A 15,976-nucleotide genomic window follows, 5' to 3' on the forward strand; every position below is an offset into this window, starting at 1 on the left:
GCTTTCGAAACGCGCTTTAACGCTGCGTCTTAAAACGCGACGCTCATGACGCGAGAGCGCTCGACACTCAAAACATCGAAAAGATGCCAATTTAGCGCTTAAAACCTTTCTTTTACTGTCTATGCTTAAAACAGCGACGCAATACTGAGTCACTTTATGAGACCTGCAACACTATGCATATTTACAAGACAAGCCCTCAGTGATTGGCCAGCTGATGCCCACCAACGTCTGACTCTGAGCCAATGAGGTCGGACTATTTGGCCAGCGTCACGGTGCGTAATTAATATTCATTATGTAGCCCAGATGGGGTTTTCCTCGTTGCAGTTTTTTCATACTTTCGGTTTCAGATTCGGGCTTTATATGGAGGTGCACGCACTGCATTCTCATCTCTCGTGTTTAGTTACTTATTTTAAACAATAATGTATTAAATAAATGTGACGGCGACACTAAAACACATCGATTCTTGAAATATCTCGAGAGTTTCAGTAGGTATTCACAAGGTACGTAGTGTTTACTATCTTGTCAAGCACACATTGTTGTCTGAATGCTCTGCAGGGAAATCTTTAAACATACACAATGTTTAAGTAATTATCTACTAACCTTGACTTGCAAACAAGTTGCTTAGTTATTGAACGCGCTATTAAGTAAGTAAATCTCATTGAGCTTAAATGAAAATTAATTTTAGAGTGAAAGTGAAACTGATTTACCCACATTGAACAATATACACCATTCTTTTACTTTGTAAATGCCCTTCTGGGAGAATAAACATCTAAAACTAGCCTAGCCTGGTTTAAGCTGGTCCTCCAGACTGGCCAAGCTGGTTTTAGCTGGTCTTTTTGGCCAGTTTGTCATTGCAAAGTGTATTTCATGCTAATATTTGTTTGGCAGTGCTGGAGATGAAGGATAAGATGGCCGTTCCTCTGTTCGCCCTGTTGGCACTGTGTGTGGACGTGTTCACAGTGATGTTCATGGGAGCCGTCCAGCTGTCGCCGTCCTTCATCAATAACCCGTTCATCACGCTGTGGGCCGGTGGACTGACCCGGACCGCTCTCCTCCTCTTCCTGTCCTTCTCCTACTCTGGCAGCCCGGCGTGGATGAGAGGAATCGAGGGCGTTCAGACGGCTGTGGTTCACGGCCTCCTCTATCCGGTGTATATCTCCTTCCTCTGGGCTTGTGGCAGGTCTACTGTGGAGCTGGTGTGGGGTTGGCACACCTGGCAGGGGGTAAGATGTGCCTCAATACATTTAACCCTAACCCTAACCCTCTGGTGTCGTTCATTTGGGACTGGGAGTCAAAAGTGACTTACCTGAAATTTAACTTTTTTTATTTTCAGGAAAATCAATGTAGGGAACGACATTTTTGTTTAAATATATATATTTTTTGTTTTGTATTTTGAGAGATTTTTATGTTATTAATGAATATTTATGCAATAATTCTAACAGATTTTTTTCCATTTGAAAATAATGTTATAATTATGCAAAAAATGTGTAATATTTTTATATATATATTTTTAGTGTTTTTCAATTAAAGCTGCATTTCATGTTAAAATAGAGACAATGCCTTTAAAATTCAGTTTTTTGAAGGCAGATTAGTATGAAAGCTTGTTTCCGTCACAGAATAAAACATTTTAAAAGATTATTGCGACATTTTATCTCACAATTGCGAGTTTATATCTCACAATTCTGACTTTATAACACGCAATTGCGAGAAAAAAAGTCAGAATTTCGAGTTTGCATGCAAGAAATAAACTTGCAATTCTATTTTTTTTTGCAATTGCGAGTTTATATCTCAGAATTCTGACTTTATAACACACAATTGCAACTTTATATCACCCAGTTCTGACTTTATAACACACAATTGCGACTTTATATGTCACAATTCTGACTTTATAACACACAATTGTGACTTTATATCTCACAATTCTGAGATAAAAAGCCGCAATTACCTTTTTTATTTTGCATTCTGTGGCGTAAACAAGTTTCCATAGATTAGTGTCTATGTTTAATTATTGATTTTATTTCACGCATTTGCAAAAGCTTTCTTTGTGTTACAGTCACACCAGTTTATATATGTTTAGTAATTTTTCTAATCAAATCACAGAGTTTCGTACCATTCCGATGAAGTAGCAATTTTAAAATGTCTAAAATGATCGAGCAACACCAGAGGGTTAAGTGTCAAACACACGTGTGGAAGAGTGTTTGAAATGTCAGGTGTGTGTGTATTAAAATCCGATCATATTTCAGCTTCTGCAGGGGTACTTGGTGTTGGCTTTGTCTCTGTTGCTGTGGAAGCGCTATGTACTCAATCTCCTTCCAACAACCAAAGCGCAGAAAACAGAGCAGAAGGGCCAGGCTTCGCTGCAAAGGCTGCTGGGATACATGAAGCCATTCAGTGGACGCTTTGCAGCCGTCTTCTTCTTTGTGGTTATATCCTCTTTAGGTAAAAATGTCATACACACAGTCGAGGGCAGAAGTGATAATTGTTTTTAATGACCCTTTAAGTTCAATTAAACCATCAAAATATGAGGGAAATATTTTATATATTGAGGGAAGAGCAAAACACTAAACTTGGTTAAGGTATTTATCTGACAAAAAATAGAAATACAGGTTTTATTTTACCATGTTAAAAGCTGACATATTTAATTGTATTCATATTTCATAATATTTCTCTCTTGTTTTCATAATTTCTGGTGAAAAATTATCTCCACACAATTTGGCATGTTTCATAGCGTTATTATCACAAATAAAAATAATCCCAAAATATGATCATCATTGTGCAAATTATATAAAATGAAATATTATTTGTAAAATATTTTGTTGCTATTACTACATTACTGTATTGTTAGATGTATTATTTGTTTATTTAAATCATTACATCTTTTATTATTTTAATTTTAATCATTTTTCAATTTATTATTATTATTTATTTTATTTTATTCTCAATTTTTAAAAATATTTTTAGACCCATTGCCTAGACAATGCATAATGCCCTTTTATTTATTTATTTATTTAAATTTGATTTAGCTTATTACAATTTGAGTAAATATTGTGTTATTAATGTATCTTTCTCCATTTCCTGTAATGGCTTTATGATCTGTAAATAATTACCTTGAAATCTAGCCTACTGTGTAATTTAAAACTTATATAGTCTGTCAAATGAAAGAAAGTTAAATGTGATCGCATGTCACTTTTAGTTTCACTTTGGTCAAGTTTGCTCTCATAATTGTTCAGCACACAAAAGCATGCCAAGTTTGCAAACACATTTAATACGGACTTTTCAGCAACTTATTGATTCTTCCAGATGTAGAGATTGCAGAATAATTTGGATCAATGTTGATAAAGCTTGTTTCTTTTTATCTGTAAGCAAATTAGAAGATAGAACATGAACATGCATATTTACATGCATATTGTCGCACAGGTGAAATGGCGATTCCTCATTACACCGGTAAAATGACAGACTGGATCATGAATGAAGACGAACCTGAGGCCTTTAACCATGCTATCACTGTCATGACCCTGATGACCATCATGAGGTGAGACCACAAAGACAATCTAATGTTCAAAAGTTTGGGTTTAGTGAGACTTTAACTCAGCAAGGACACATTAAACTGATCAAGACACAAAAAAATCCTTTAAAAAAAATCCAAATATGAAGATTACTCATAAATGTTTCTTGAGCAGCAAATCATCATATTAGAGTGATTTCTGAAGGATCATGTGACACTGAAGACTGGAGTAATGATGCTGAACATTCAGCTTTGATCACAGGAATAAATTACACTTTACTGTATAATCACATAGAAAACAGATATTTTACATTATAAAAATATTTATTTATTTTTAATTTATTTTTAATTAAATAAACGCAGCCTTGGGGAGCAGAAGACTTAAAAAAATCTCACTGACCCCAAACTTTTGAAGTAGTCTTTAAAGATAAACAACACCTTAAATGCATTAAAGATAAAAGCACATCTCAGGATTTCCTCCCGTTTTCTGCAGCGCCGTGTGTGAGTTTGTGTGTGACCTCATCTACAACATCACCATGAGCCGAATACACACGTCCATCCAGGCGCTCGTCTTCCAGTCGGTGCTGAAACAAGATATTGCGTTCTTCGATAAAGCCTCCACAGGTAAAACTGCAAACAAAGTCCATTAGTGCTGGTTTTTAACTTTATCATATGTTGCTAATTCTGTCTTGATCATTTTAACTCATGCTGTCACTTTTATTTTTGTATTTTTCAATTAAAGTAGTTAAAATAGAGACAATGCCTTTAAAATCCAGCTTTTTGAAGGCAGATTTGTGTCATCTAGTAGAAAAATATCTGTAATGCCATGGTGTAACCACTAGATTACTATAACTGTGTATAAAGAGGCTTTAGACATAATTCAGGGTGTCTTAAAAAGTATTAAAAGTTGATAAATCAATTTAGAGAAAATGAAGGCCCTTCAAATATATTAAAAAGTATTTAATGCCAGTTTCCAAGGTGTTAAATTTTTTATCATCTTTTCATTATGTATATTTGTCCAAAGAATTTTATTAATTTGTCAAGTAATTCTCTTGTGCCTCGTTCCCACCCTTCTGAATTATGTTGCATTGATAAGGAGTTATCACAAACTAAGACTTTAGTTGTGCTATCTTACAATCAATAGTAATAGTTGCGACGAGGTCTTAGAATGTATAGAAAGAGCCTTAAAAAAGGTATTAAATCCTGTATATACCCTGTAATTACTTACTTTTATTAGGTTGTGGATTTGTATATATATTTAGACATTCTCAAAGACAACTTTTTGTCAAGGTTTAGATACTTTTGGTTTGAAATGTTGATTTGAAGTGTCAGTCAAAAGACATTTAACATGAAAATTCAATTGAGACGTGACGAATTAAAAGGACTTTTACCGGTTTCGTGTTCAGGTGACATCGTGTCTCGCATCACCACCGACACCAACACCATGAGTGAGTCTCTGAGTGAGAAGTTGAGTCTGCTCATGTGGTACTTCATGCGCATCCTCTTCCTCTTCGGCTCCATGATGCTGCTCTCCGCCAGACTGTCCATCTTCACCGCTCTCGGCCTCCCCATCATCTTGGTCATCCCAGAATTTTCCGGCCGGTTCTACCAGGTAACATTGATATTAATTTCATCACATGTAAGTCATATAGCAGTGGCCAAAAGTGAAAAATTGGAATCTTCAGCCTTTATTCAAATGTTATTATTAATATTTTGTAAGTATATTGGGTAGTTATGCTTGGAGTCGATTTTTTTATTTGTGATAAAAATGCAATGAAATTTTTAACACGTGCAAAAACGAGAGAGACAATGAAATAGTATTAACTGATTATGTCGTAGTCAATGTTTACTTTTTCCTGGTTTTCCATGTTTTTTTTTTTTTTGCATAGTAAAATAAAACCTCTAGCTATAGTTTGGCAAATCATTTTGTCAGATAAATATCTTAACCAAGTTTAAATAACAACATTTTATCACTCCATTAATCCATAAATACTCTTTAAAAACTTGCTGTTGATAGTATTTATGGAGTAAAATGTTATATGAATTAGACGAATAATAAATTCAAAACTAAAACCATAAAAAAACTTGAAATAAAATAAATGTTAACTGAAATAAAATAAAAAATAAGGAACTTAAACGTATTTTATTTCAGCTGGTTACAAAAGCAAAAGTTTTTCATTTGAATCTACTTTAACCTGTACTAAAATAATAATAAAAAACTATATAGACATTAACACACACACACACATATATATATATATATATATATATATATATATATATATATATATATATATATATATATATATACAGTATATATATACACATACACACACACACACACACACACACACACACACACACACACACACACACACACACATATATATATATATATATATATATATATTAAAAATGACAAAAACACACAACTAAATTACTTAAAAACTAACAAAAAAAAACAAAAAATAAAACCGGATTCAATATATTAACAAAAACTATAATAGTATCTCATTGACTGGCAAACTTTCAGAATATAAATCTACTGATGCAAATAGATAAAGTGTAATAAAATATGCATTTTTGGATGTTTTCTGAAAGTCAAAATAGCCCAAAATCGACCAGTTCATGAAAAATCAATGGTTTCGCCTATTTTGCCTTAAGCCTTCTATCATGTAAATAAAGCATGCACAAAACTTTCACAATGACTTTCAGATCAGACAGACATAAAATCAAGCAGCTTTTTCCAAATGTTGGGATTCTTCAGAAAGAAATGCAGATGTTTCCAGTGACACCTTCATATCTCAAGTTCATCAAGCGTTCATTTGTGTTGATGTGTGCTAATGTTTCCCCCTCAGAAACTCTCTGCGCAAGTGCAAGAATCTCTCGCCAAAGCCAACGATGTTGCGACGGAAACGTTCTCCTCCATGAAGACAGTCCGGAGCTTTGCTAACGAGGACGGAGAGACCGAGAGGTACAAGAAGTGTCTAGAAGGCACGTACGCCCTGAACAAAGTGGAGGCCGCTGCTTACGCTGCCTCAACGTGGACCAATAGTGTGAGTTTTGTTGGTATAATGCACATTTTTCCCAACCTATTCTATGCATTCTGTGCACAGTATTAATTTTGAACACATGTGGACCACAAAACCAGTCACAAGGGTCAATTTTTTAATAAGCTTTCCATTGATGGATGGTTTGTTAGAATAGAACAATATTAGGCTGAGATACAACTATTGTAAATCTGGAATCTGACGGTGCAAAAAAATCAAAACATTGAAAAAAATCTCCTTTAAAGTTCTCCTTATGTTCGTGATTGTGCTGCATTCACTAACAAAAGTATTTTTTTTTATATATATTTACGGTAGGAAATTTACAAAATATCTTCATGGATCATGATCTTTACTTAATATCCTAATGATTTTTGGCATAAAAGAAAAATCTATCATTTTGACCCATACAATGTATTGTTGGCTATTGCCACAGATATACCCGTGCGACTCGAGACTGGTTTTGTGATCCAGGGTCACAGATGCATTCTGGAACAAACACTGCTTTGAATATTAAAAGTGATTTCAAATGCATCCTGAAGTCTGAGTTTGAAATCAAATGTGCATTTTTCAGATGTCCAGTCTGGCTTTGAAAGTCAGTATACTGTACTACGGAGGACGGCTTGTGACAGGAAGTGATGTCAGCAGCGGTGATCTGGTTTCCTTTGTGCTGTATGAGCTTCAGTTCACATCAGCGGTGGAGGTAATCCCTCAGATCCTGTCGGTTTGACCACAGGCATCATGCTAAAGCAAGCATCACTATTTAAACACCTTTGTGTGTTGGTCAAAAATGTTTATTTAAATGAAATTAATGTACGATATTTTAGTTTGATAATGTTTTTTATTTAATATTTTGTATTTTTAGGGGATTTTATGATACTTAAATTATATTTATGCTGTATTTATAATCCATTTATTCACTTTTTGAGCATAGTCCTGAAAATGAAATTTCCAAATGTAAACTGTGGTAAATATTGAATGCTTTTTTTAAAGTGAACTTAATAAAAGTTACAGAATTTTACGTTTATTTTTTACAATTTTTATATGAAATATATATTTTTTAAAACATGTTTTACTCTAAAACTGTGAGAAAATCAAAGCCATATATCTAAACAAATCAAAATTTGAGGTTTATATCTTAAAAAATGAGCTTTCAGTCAGATTGTGTTCGACTGCAGTACCAAACGCTTCCACTAGAGGAAATTCGTCTGCCATTCATTTCCAATGCGCTCATTTTTGACTCATTTAGTGTGACAGTTTTTTTTTTCAGGACCATTTAACCTGTTCGAATCATGTCCATGATTTTTGGTGTGTTTACATAGCAAGTGCCAAAACCTTTACCAAGTTTTGTACCATTCCAAAAAAAAAAAAAAAAAAAAAAGTAAACTTTTTCGGTCAAAAATGACTGAAAAAGCACCAGAATCCGCTCACAACAGCCTAGCATTGACTGTTGCATGAGAAACCACCACTGTTTTTTCCTTCTCGTCCAGTTTGTGCCTTGAAATCCCTGCCGCTTGTGTCACAGGTACTGATGTCCTACTGGCCGCATGTAAAGAAGGCGGTCGGCGCTTCAGAAAAGATCTTCGAGTATGTGGACCGAAAGCCGGATGTTCCTCCAGACGGGTCTCTCGCTCCTCATAAACTAAAAGGACACGTGTGCTTCAAAGATATCACCTTTGCTTATCCGAAGAGACCGGACACAGATGTGCTGAAGGTGTGCAAAGCTCCTATTATATTTCACACAATTAAAAGAATTATGTTTTGCTTAAAGAAAATGAAGCCTGTTTTGTATTATGACACTATATGAGAACGAAGCACATTTTAATGCTTTAATTACTGTAACGCACTGAAAAAATCTCATTCTCATTACTGTAATGGAAAAAAAACTAAATATATTAAAATTGTGACAAATTTGGTAAAATTAATTAATAACAAAATAAAATTATGGAAGCTTGTTTCCACTTCTGAATAAAAAATAAAAAGGTAATTGCGACTTTTTATCTCACAATTCTGACTCTTTTTTTCCTTTTCTTAGAATTGCATGATATAAACTCACAGTTGTGAGTCATAAAGTCAGATTTGTGAGTTATAAAGTCAAAATTGTGAGTTATAAAGTCAGATTTGTGAGTTATAAAGTCAGAATTGTGATTTATCAACTTGCATTTGCCAGGAAAAAAAGTAAGAATTGCGAGAGAAAAAGTCAGAACTGTGAGATATAAAGTCGCAATTATCTTTTAAATAGTTTTTTTCCGTGGCGGAAACAAGCTTTCATACAAAAGCGATGTTCGGAGAGGATGTTTGTTTTCAATCACCCTACTGAAAATTTATGAATATATATATATATTATTATTTTTTATTTTTTTTTATTACAGTAATTACAGCATTTCCTTACATTTGTATGGTACCTGAAAACTTAGTAAAGACATTCAACAATTGGGTATATTGGCTGAAAGAAAAAAACAGCAAAACAGATTTTGTGAAACAGATATTATTACAGTATCAAATATTATAAGAGAAAGAAAAAAGGTGCATAAAAGACATAAATTGTAGTATCAGTACAGTTTGTTACAAGGCAATGTCAGCCAACACAGTAGCTGTTTAATTTAATCAGATATATAGCTCTATATTTATTACTCTGCCAGTAGTTTGGGTTCCTGATCCGATCAGTTTTGACTTTGTTTTTTTATTTTTATTTATTTATTTATTTAACTATATACAAAAGAAAAAACTACATTTTACTCCAGAAGTACTCTCATTCCCAATGTGGTTATTTATTTTATTTTTATTCCTACCATTATTTTTTTCATTCCTTATATCTTTCGTATCTCTATTTATTCAATAAATCTTAAGATCTTCAAAATCTTAAGATTTCCTGAAAATATTTTCTATTTTTGAAATATTTTAAATATGAGGGAAGAACAAAACACTAATCTTGGTTAAGGTATTTATCTGAGAAAATTATTTGGCAAAAAGGGCAAACTACAGCTACAAAAAAATGATGAATTAATGAATAGAAATACAAAAATCTGACAGGAAAACTCAAACATTGACTACAACATAATCAGTTATTAATATTTTCTTGGTTCTCTCTTGATTTAGCATGTGTTCATAATTTCTGGCCATAAAATTATGTCGCAAAATTTGTCGTTTCATTGTATTATTATCACAAAAATTTACTCCAAGCATAAAAATCTTTAATAATATTTAAATAAAGGGTGAAGATGTCAATTTTTTGGATATCTGGTTTTGCCACTTCTGCATATTTAATGAAATCTGTGTTGTTGTCGCCTCTAGAGCGTCTCTCTGGAGCTGAAGCCGGGCCGGATCACGGCTCTAGTGGGTCCGTCGGGTTCTGGGAAAACCACCATTGTGAGTTTGCTGGAGAGATTTTACCAGCCTCAAAATGGGGAGATTTTATTGGACCAGAAGCCTTTGCTGAGCTACAAGGACGAATATCTGCATAAGAAGGTAATCCTATTATTTGCTCATATACTAATAGCTGCATCTAAGCGAATATAAATAAATGTAATATAAATGTTTGCTGACCCTGTTTAATCTCCACCCTCTCAGATTAGTGTGGTGTCCCAGGAGCCGGTTCTGTTTGCTCGGTCTGTGCTGGAAAACATCCGATATGGCAAAGAAAACGCCTCGGATGAAGAGATACGCGCCGCTGCCAAGCTGGCCAACGCAGACGACTTCATCTCTAGTTTACCTAAAGGATACGACACGGGTGAGTCTTAAACACTTGGTGAGTTTCACTGTAATCGCTCATGGCGAGGTTAAGAGTGTTGAAGGGGACCTGTTATGCCCTCTTGATTTAGTTTTAGGTCTCTACTAGAACAGGATTTCATGCATTATTTTCCTCATATTCTCCATTGTTGCGGCTCCTCTCTTCCCAGTCTGTCAGTAACGCTCTGGAGTGTGTTTCCCGTATAACACTGTTTAACTACTATAGTACGAGCATCGTTGAAGAAATCAACTATAGTCACGACTGTTTCCCGAAACCATATTGTCGCAAATTGGTCGTTTAAACACGTTGGTTAATGATGTCACGCAGGTTATGGAGTAATAACTTCTTTTTTAAATTAACGCTTGATGTTTCGCTATAAATTACAGACATGCATCTGAGGACTATTTCTCTTTTTTCTCAGTTATTTTGCTTTATTTCCAGATTCAATCATAGACTCGTTCTAGAGCTCTAACGCTTGAGAAATTAACGCTTGATGTTTCGCTATAAATTACAGACATGCATCTGAGGACTATTTCTCTTTTTTCTCAGTTATTTTGCTTTATTTCCAGATTCAATCATAGACTCGTTCTAGAGCTCGTTCACACATTCGCACTCTTCAAGAACTACGCTTTAAATCTCTTGACAAACTAAAAGACGTAAATTACATTTGTATGTACACTAAATTAAAGACACAGGTTGTACTGAATGTCAGCTCAATTATTTTACTCAAGATAATGATTTATTGAGTCCACATGTCATGCAAGCTAGAAACTCTTCTTCTAACCACAGGTCGAGATCTGTCGTTACACACACACAAATCTGCGATGCTGTTTGCGAATGTTCGTTGGAACGGTGGTTTCGGGAAACACAAACTCGTTGAACTGATGATAACGATGGACTATAGTTGCTAATGATGCGTTCGGGAAACACACCCCTGTTTAGTTCCTGTCTCTATGAAGCCCCTCCTTCTGAAAAGCACACTGTGCTCTTATTGGTCGGCATGAGCAGTGTGTTGTGATTGGTCGAGCGCTTCGAGCGTGTGTGGGAAATGTCCTGCCCCTTACACTAACCGCCAGTTTAACACACTACTAACTAACTCAACCAGGCCCCGCCCCTTTATTCTGCGCATGAATTATTTAAATGAGGAATATTGTGGCGTGTTCGTTCTCGGAAGAAACTCAAGACTACAATGGAGGCGTTTCAGGAGTTCAGAAACACTGACACTGATATAGAGAAGAACTGGAGCTTTCCAGAACTTTTTCATGCTCAAACAACAACATTACACACTAAAGAGAGATGAACATGTGAAAAAGCACAATAGGACCTCTTTAATAGTACTTATAGTAAGCATATATATATATATATATATATATATATATATATATATATATATATATATATATAGTAGTCAACATTTGAAGTGGATCAAAGTTAAACATGAATTTTGAACAATACCCATTCTTGTCTTAGGACAACTTTGATGAACTATTTTGATCCACTTCAGATGTTGACTACTGCATATATATATATATATATATATATATATCTGATCTAAAGTTGTTGTAGAGAGTGAGAGGTGTTGTTTGGTGTTCCTCAGACGCCGGAGAGAAGGGCGGTCAGGTTTCCGGAGGACAGAAGCAGCGCATCGCCATCGCCAGAGCTCTGATTCAGAAACCGCAGATTCTGGTTCTGGATGATGCCACCAGCTCTCTGGACACCGAGAGTGAACACAGGGTAAGATGTCCACCGGAGTTTGAACCAATACTTTATTGTGCTTTTTTTTTTTTTAAATGCTTTATTTTCTTAATGTCATAATCATTTGTTAACAAACAAGTATTCATTACTTCAATGAGCTCATTGTGTCTGCATTAAATTATTACATTGTTTAAATTAATACATTTTTAGCTAACTGTGATTTGTATATGTACATTTCTGAAATACATAACTTAGACAGTTTCCTCTGATAACAGATCACTGTAAATTGTAATGTGGACTCATGCATTTTCGGTAAATCTGCTTTGAAACGATGTGTATTGTGAAAAGTGCCATGCAAATAAATGTGAATTGGATTAAATTACGAACAGAGTTACTAGCATTAACTTAATTCAGTGTGGAAAACATAACTGATGACAAATATAAAACGGAGATACACAAGAGAAACAGATACACATGCCTAAATAAAAATAATAAATAATAAAAATAAAAGAAGAGATAGATGATTTACAGGCAGAAAGTGTCTGTTGAATGATAATTAAGGTGTCTATCAATAAATAAATAAATAAATAAAAGGAAACAGATAAAACAAAAACAAAAAAGAGAACCTGCAGTGTCATTTGCCTTGATATCCACCTGACTTTTAACGTAAAAGCGGCGTGACCATTTATAAGGAAGGGTTCAAGCACGTATTGCGTAATGCTGAAACCCTATTGCAATTGTTAGGATTTAAAGATAAAAGTGATCAGTAAAACCGAACCGTACGTCACTGAGACTTGAAACTTTGAGGGACTTGAAACTACAGCGATTATAAGTACCAAATCACTCATAACTCGCCCTGGCAAAGGTTTGGGGTATTTTGGATTTTTTTTTTTTAAAGCTACTTTAGCGAACTATTTCTAGGTTTTTCACCCAATCGGAACTAAACCAGTGCTGAAATATTGTTAGCAATAATTATCTAAAAATGTCGAAATTTCAATTCACGTCTAAAACGTTTAAAGTTTTACTAAACTTTTACTAAAACGGCTATCACTCTTGATCGAAATGAGATAATTTCACCGAACTTGGTACACCTACTTTATTTAAATAGCACAATTAAAACGACACAAGTTGACCAATGTGCTTTATGAGCTATAAGGCCATCTAGTGGCAAGAGTCGTGAAATATCATGTCATATTATTTATTTTCCACAAGAGGTCGGCAAAGACACACCCAACGCGTGAAATTGTGAATGAGTTGAAAGAATGCGAGGAATGTGCTTAAATTACTATTTATTTATAATTTATTGATCAAATCTAGTAATTTAAAGGTAAATAAAATAAAAAATAACAAAGAATCTCAAAAAAATGTGCATTAAAAAATAGAAAAAATATTATCAAAATGAAATAAAATAAGCTTTCTGGACAACAACAACAGCAAAAAAGTATATTTTAGGGCATTTTGAATGAGTTGATCAAACACATTCAACGTGCACATTGGTCAACTAGTGTTGTTTTAATTGTGCTATTTAAATAAAAAGACATACCCAATGCAAGATATTTTGAGCTGAATTAAAAGGGTTATGCATGAAATTGTGAGTTATTTTGAATTTAAATTGAAAGAATGTGAGGAATGTGCTTAAATTACTATTTATTTATTATTTATTGAATCAAATCTAGTAATTTAAAGGTAAATAAAATAAAAAATAACAAAGAATCTCCAAGAAAATGTGCATTAAAAATAGAAAAATAGAGTTTTGCCTAGCAACCACCCAAAATACCATAGCAACAGCCTAGCAACCACTTTAAAAAAACTAAAAAAACTTTAAAAATAGAAAAAATATTATCAAAATGAAATAAAATAAGCTTTCTGGACAACAACAACAACAAAAAAGTCTAAGTTTAGGGCTTCGGGTCATTTTGACCCGCGAGGGAAAGATGTGTGAAATCATTGTGAAACAGCCCTTTGTGTCTTTGATTGGTGGCTGATTCCTCTCGTCCTCCTCTTCTCTCAGGTGTACAGCGCTCTGAAGAAGGACCTGAATGGCTGCACGGTTCTGCTCATCACACACAGACTGAGCGGCGTGGAGAACGCAGATCACATCGTCTTCCTCCGAGAAGGAGAAGTGGTGGAGGAGGGAAACCATCAGCAACTGCTGGCCAAACAGGGCTACTACGCAGAGTTCGCCAAACAACAGAACACCGCCATCCACCGCAACAACGCAGAAGACGTTACACACTCCGACCAATGATCATCCACATCAGCTGTCATGTGATATCAGCACTAATCACATGACACGTTTTTGCCTTTGTTTCTACATCAGTACATATTTTTCAGCTACTGATTCTGCTAGTATTTTTAAATTAGGTGTAAATATCACAAAAGCGTGAGTAAAGATATGGGTGAATCTCACTAAAATATGTCCAGGTTTCGCTCCCAAATCCATTATTTTGGAAATATAGAAAACTTTATTTTTAAGCCATTTTTAGAATCATTTACATTTTTGTTATTGTGACGTATTTTTCCCAGTTGAAACAAAATGCATAATGTGCACAAAAACTACTGCACACATATATTTCATTTGGATATGTATTATATTCCCATTCCATTATGTATTGCATAGTGCAATTGCACAGGTGTACTGAAGTTGCACTAAACCATTTAAAAAAAAAATTTTTTAATTACATCAGAATGTGTTACCATTCTAATGAACCATTATAATGGCATACCGTTATATATACAGTAGTGTGCAAAAGTGATGTGTGGAGGGGAAATCTGTTTTTAATGACCCTACAAGTATATATTTTATATTTAAAAAAAAATAGAAACAATAAACTTGGTTAAGGTATTTATTATTAGGCAAACAATTATTTGGCAAAAAGGCAAAATACAGTGACAGTTTTTATTTTGTTATGTAAAAAAAATGCATAGAAACACAAAAAGCTGACAGGAAAAAGCAAACATAACTTGTTATTAATATTTAATTGGCGCTCTCTCATTTTCACATGTGTTCATAATTTCTGGCCAAAAATTATGTCTGCACAATTTGTCATGTTTCATTGCGTTATCACAAATAACACAATCAACTCCAAGTACAGCTACACATTTTTACAAATTATTGAAGATATCAATTTTCCTAGGCTAGACATAACTTTTGGACACTACTGTAAATATATATATATATATTGAATTGCCATTAAAACCATGTGGGGAAAAAAGTTTTTTTTTTCTTTCTATAAACCAAACATAATTTACTTTTAATTTCTGGATAAAATATGTTCTGTTGTTGACATGTTTCAGGAGAGTCACCCGTATACCGTTAACCAGGGCTAGTAAATCGCTCGTTAAACATTTTCCCAGCGCTCAAACCATATCTGTCTTTACACTTATGGTTCTTTCTGTTCTGAACTTTTTCTTGGCTATATAAATGATAGATAATTTTTGGCAGTGAGTTTGCTTCTTTCTTCTCTGAGAAAATCAATAATATCAGAAAGGTGATCAGCACATCCTTGAGTTGCGCTTCCCAAAAACACCATCACATTCACATCCAGACTCAATGCACTTCTGTTTAGCTGTGCTTTTACTGAATGAGCACTGTGCCGCTGTTCGTCCGACTGTTTGTACTGTACTGTATTTTATTTTAATTATTCTTATTTCTTTTTATTATTTTAATTTCTTCTATGTAAAGCACTTTGAATTGTCATTGTGTATGAAATGTGCTATATAAATAAACTTGCCTTGCCTTATGCTAAGCAGGTCTCCCAATGTGGCTGATATATGTTCATGTTGTAAATAATAAACATATATTGATTATATGTAATGAAATAACTTTCATTAATGTCATTTTGTTATTTTTTACTTTTTATTTGTATGCTTAACAGATCAGTTGTTCACTTTTAAAAAAAATGTATGTTGATAAAAAAAAAGATTGTTACGTAGGCATGTCTACCTAATAATGTTTGATAATGATTTATTATTTAAAAAAAAGCTTAATAAATATCA

General features: G+C 34.0%; 1 protein-coding gene across 1 annotated transcript; it reads left to right on the forward strand.

Moving 5' to 3' along the window:
- Positions 1-345: 345 nt before the first annotated feature.
- On the forward strand, positions 346-15,808 carry tap1 (transporter 1, ATP-binding cassette, sub-family B (MDR/TAP)). The gene is made up of 13 exons (XM_081389150.1): positions 346-500; positions 889-1,223; positions 2,244-2,439; positions 3,418-3,532; positions 3,999-4,129; positions 4,912-5,117; positions 6,364-6,561; positions 7,127-7,255; positions 8,078-8,266; positions 9,847-10,020; positions 10,123-10,282; positions 11,880-12,016; positions 13,989-15,808. The coding sequence occupies exons 2-13, from the start codon at positions 897-899 to the stop codon at positions 14,223-14,225; spliced, it is 2,199 nt and encodes a 732-aa protein (XP_081245276.1). The 5' UTR covers positions 346-500; positions 889-896; the 3' UTR covers positions 14,226-15,808.
- Positions 15,809-15,976: the final 168 nt, after the last annotated feature.

This window comes from Scardinius erythrophthalmus (assembly GCF_964197995.2).
Source record: "Scardinius erythrophthalmus genome assembly, chromosome: 16".
Taxonomy (NCBI): Eukaryota; Metazoa; Chordata; class Actinopteri; order Cypriniformes; family Leuciscidae; genus Scardinius; species Scardinius erythrophthalmus.

Bases quoted from the DNA above. Each gene is read 5' to 3' on its own strand.
- tap1 (XM_081389150.1), top strand. From the start codon at position 897: ATGAAGGATAAGATGGCCGTTCCTCTGTTCGCCCTGTTGGCACTGTGT. The intron at 5,118-6,363 runs GTAACATTGATA...TTTCCCCCTCAG, and splicing joins TTTCCGGCCGGTTCTACCAG to AAACTCTCTGCGCAAGTGCA. The intron at 10,283-11,879 runs GTGAGTCTTAAA...GGTGTTCCTCAG, and splicing joins ACCTAAAGGATACGACACGG to ACGCCGGAGAGAAGGGCGGT.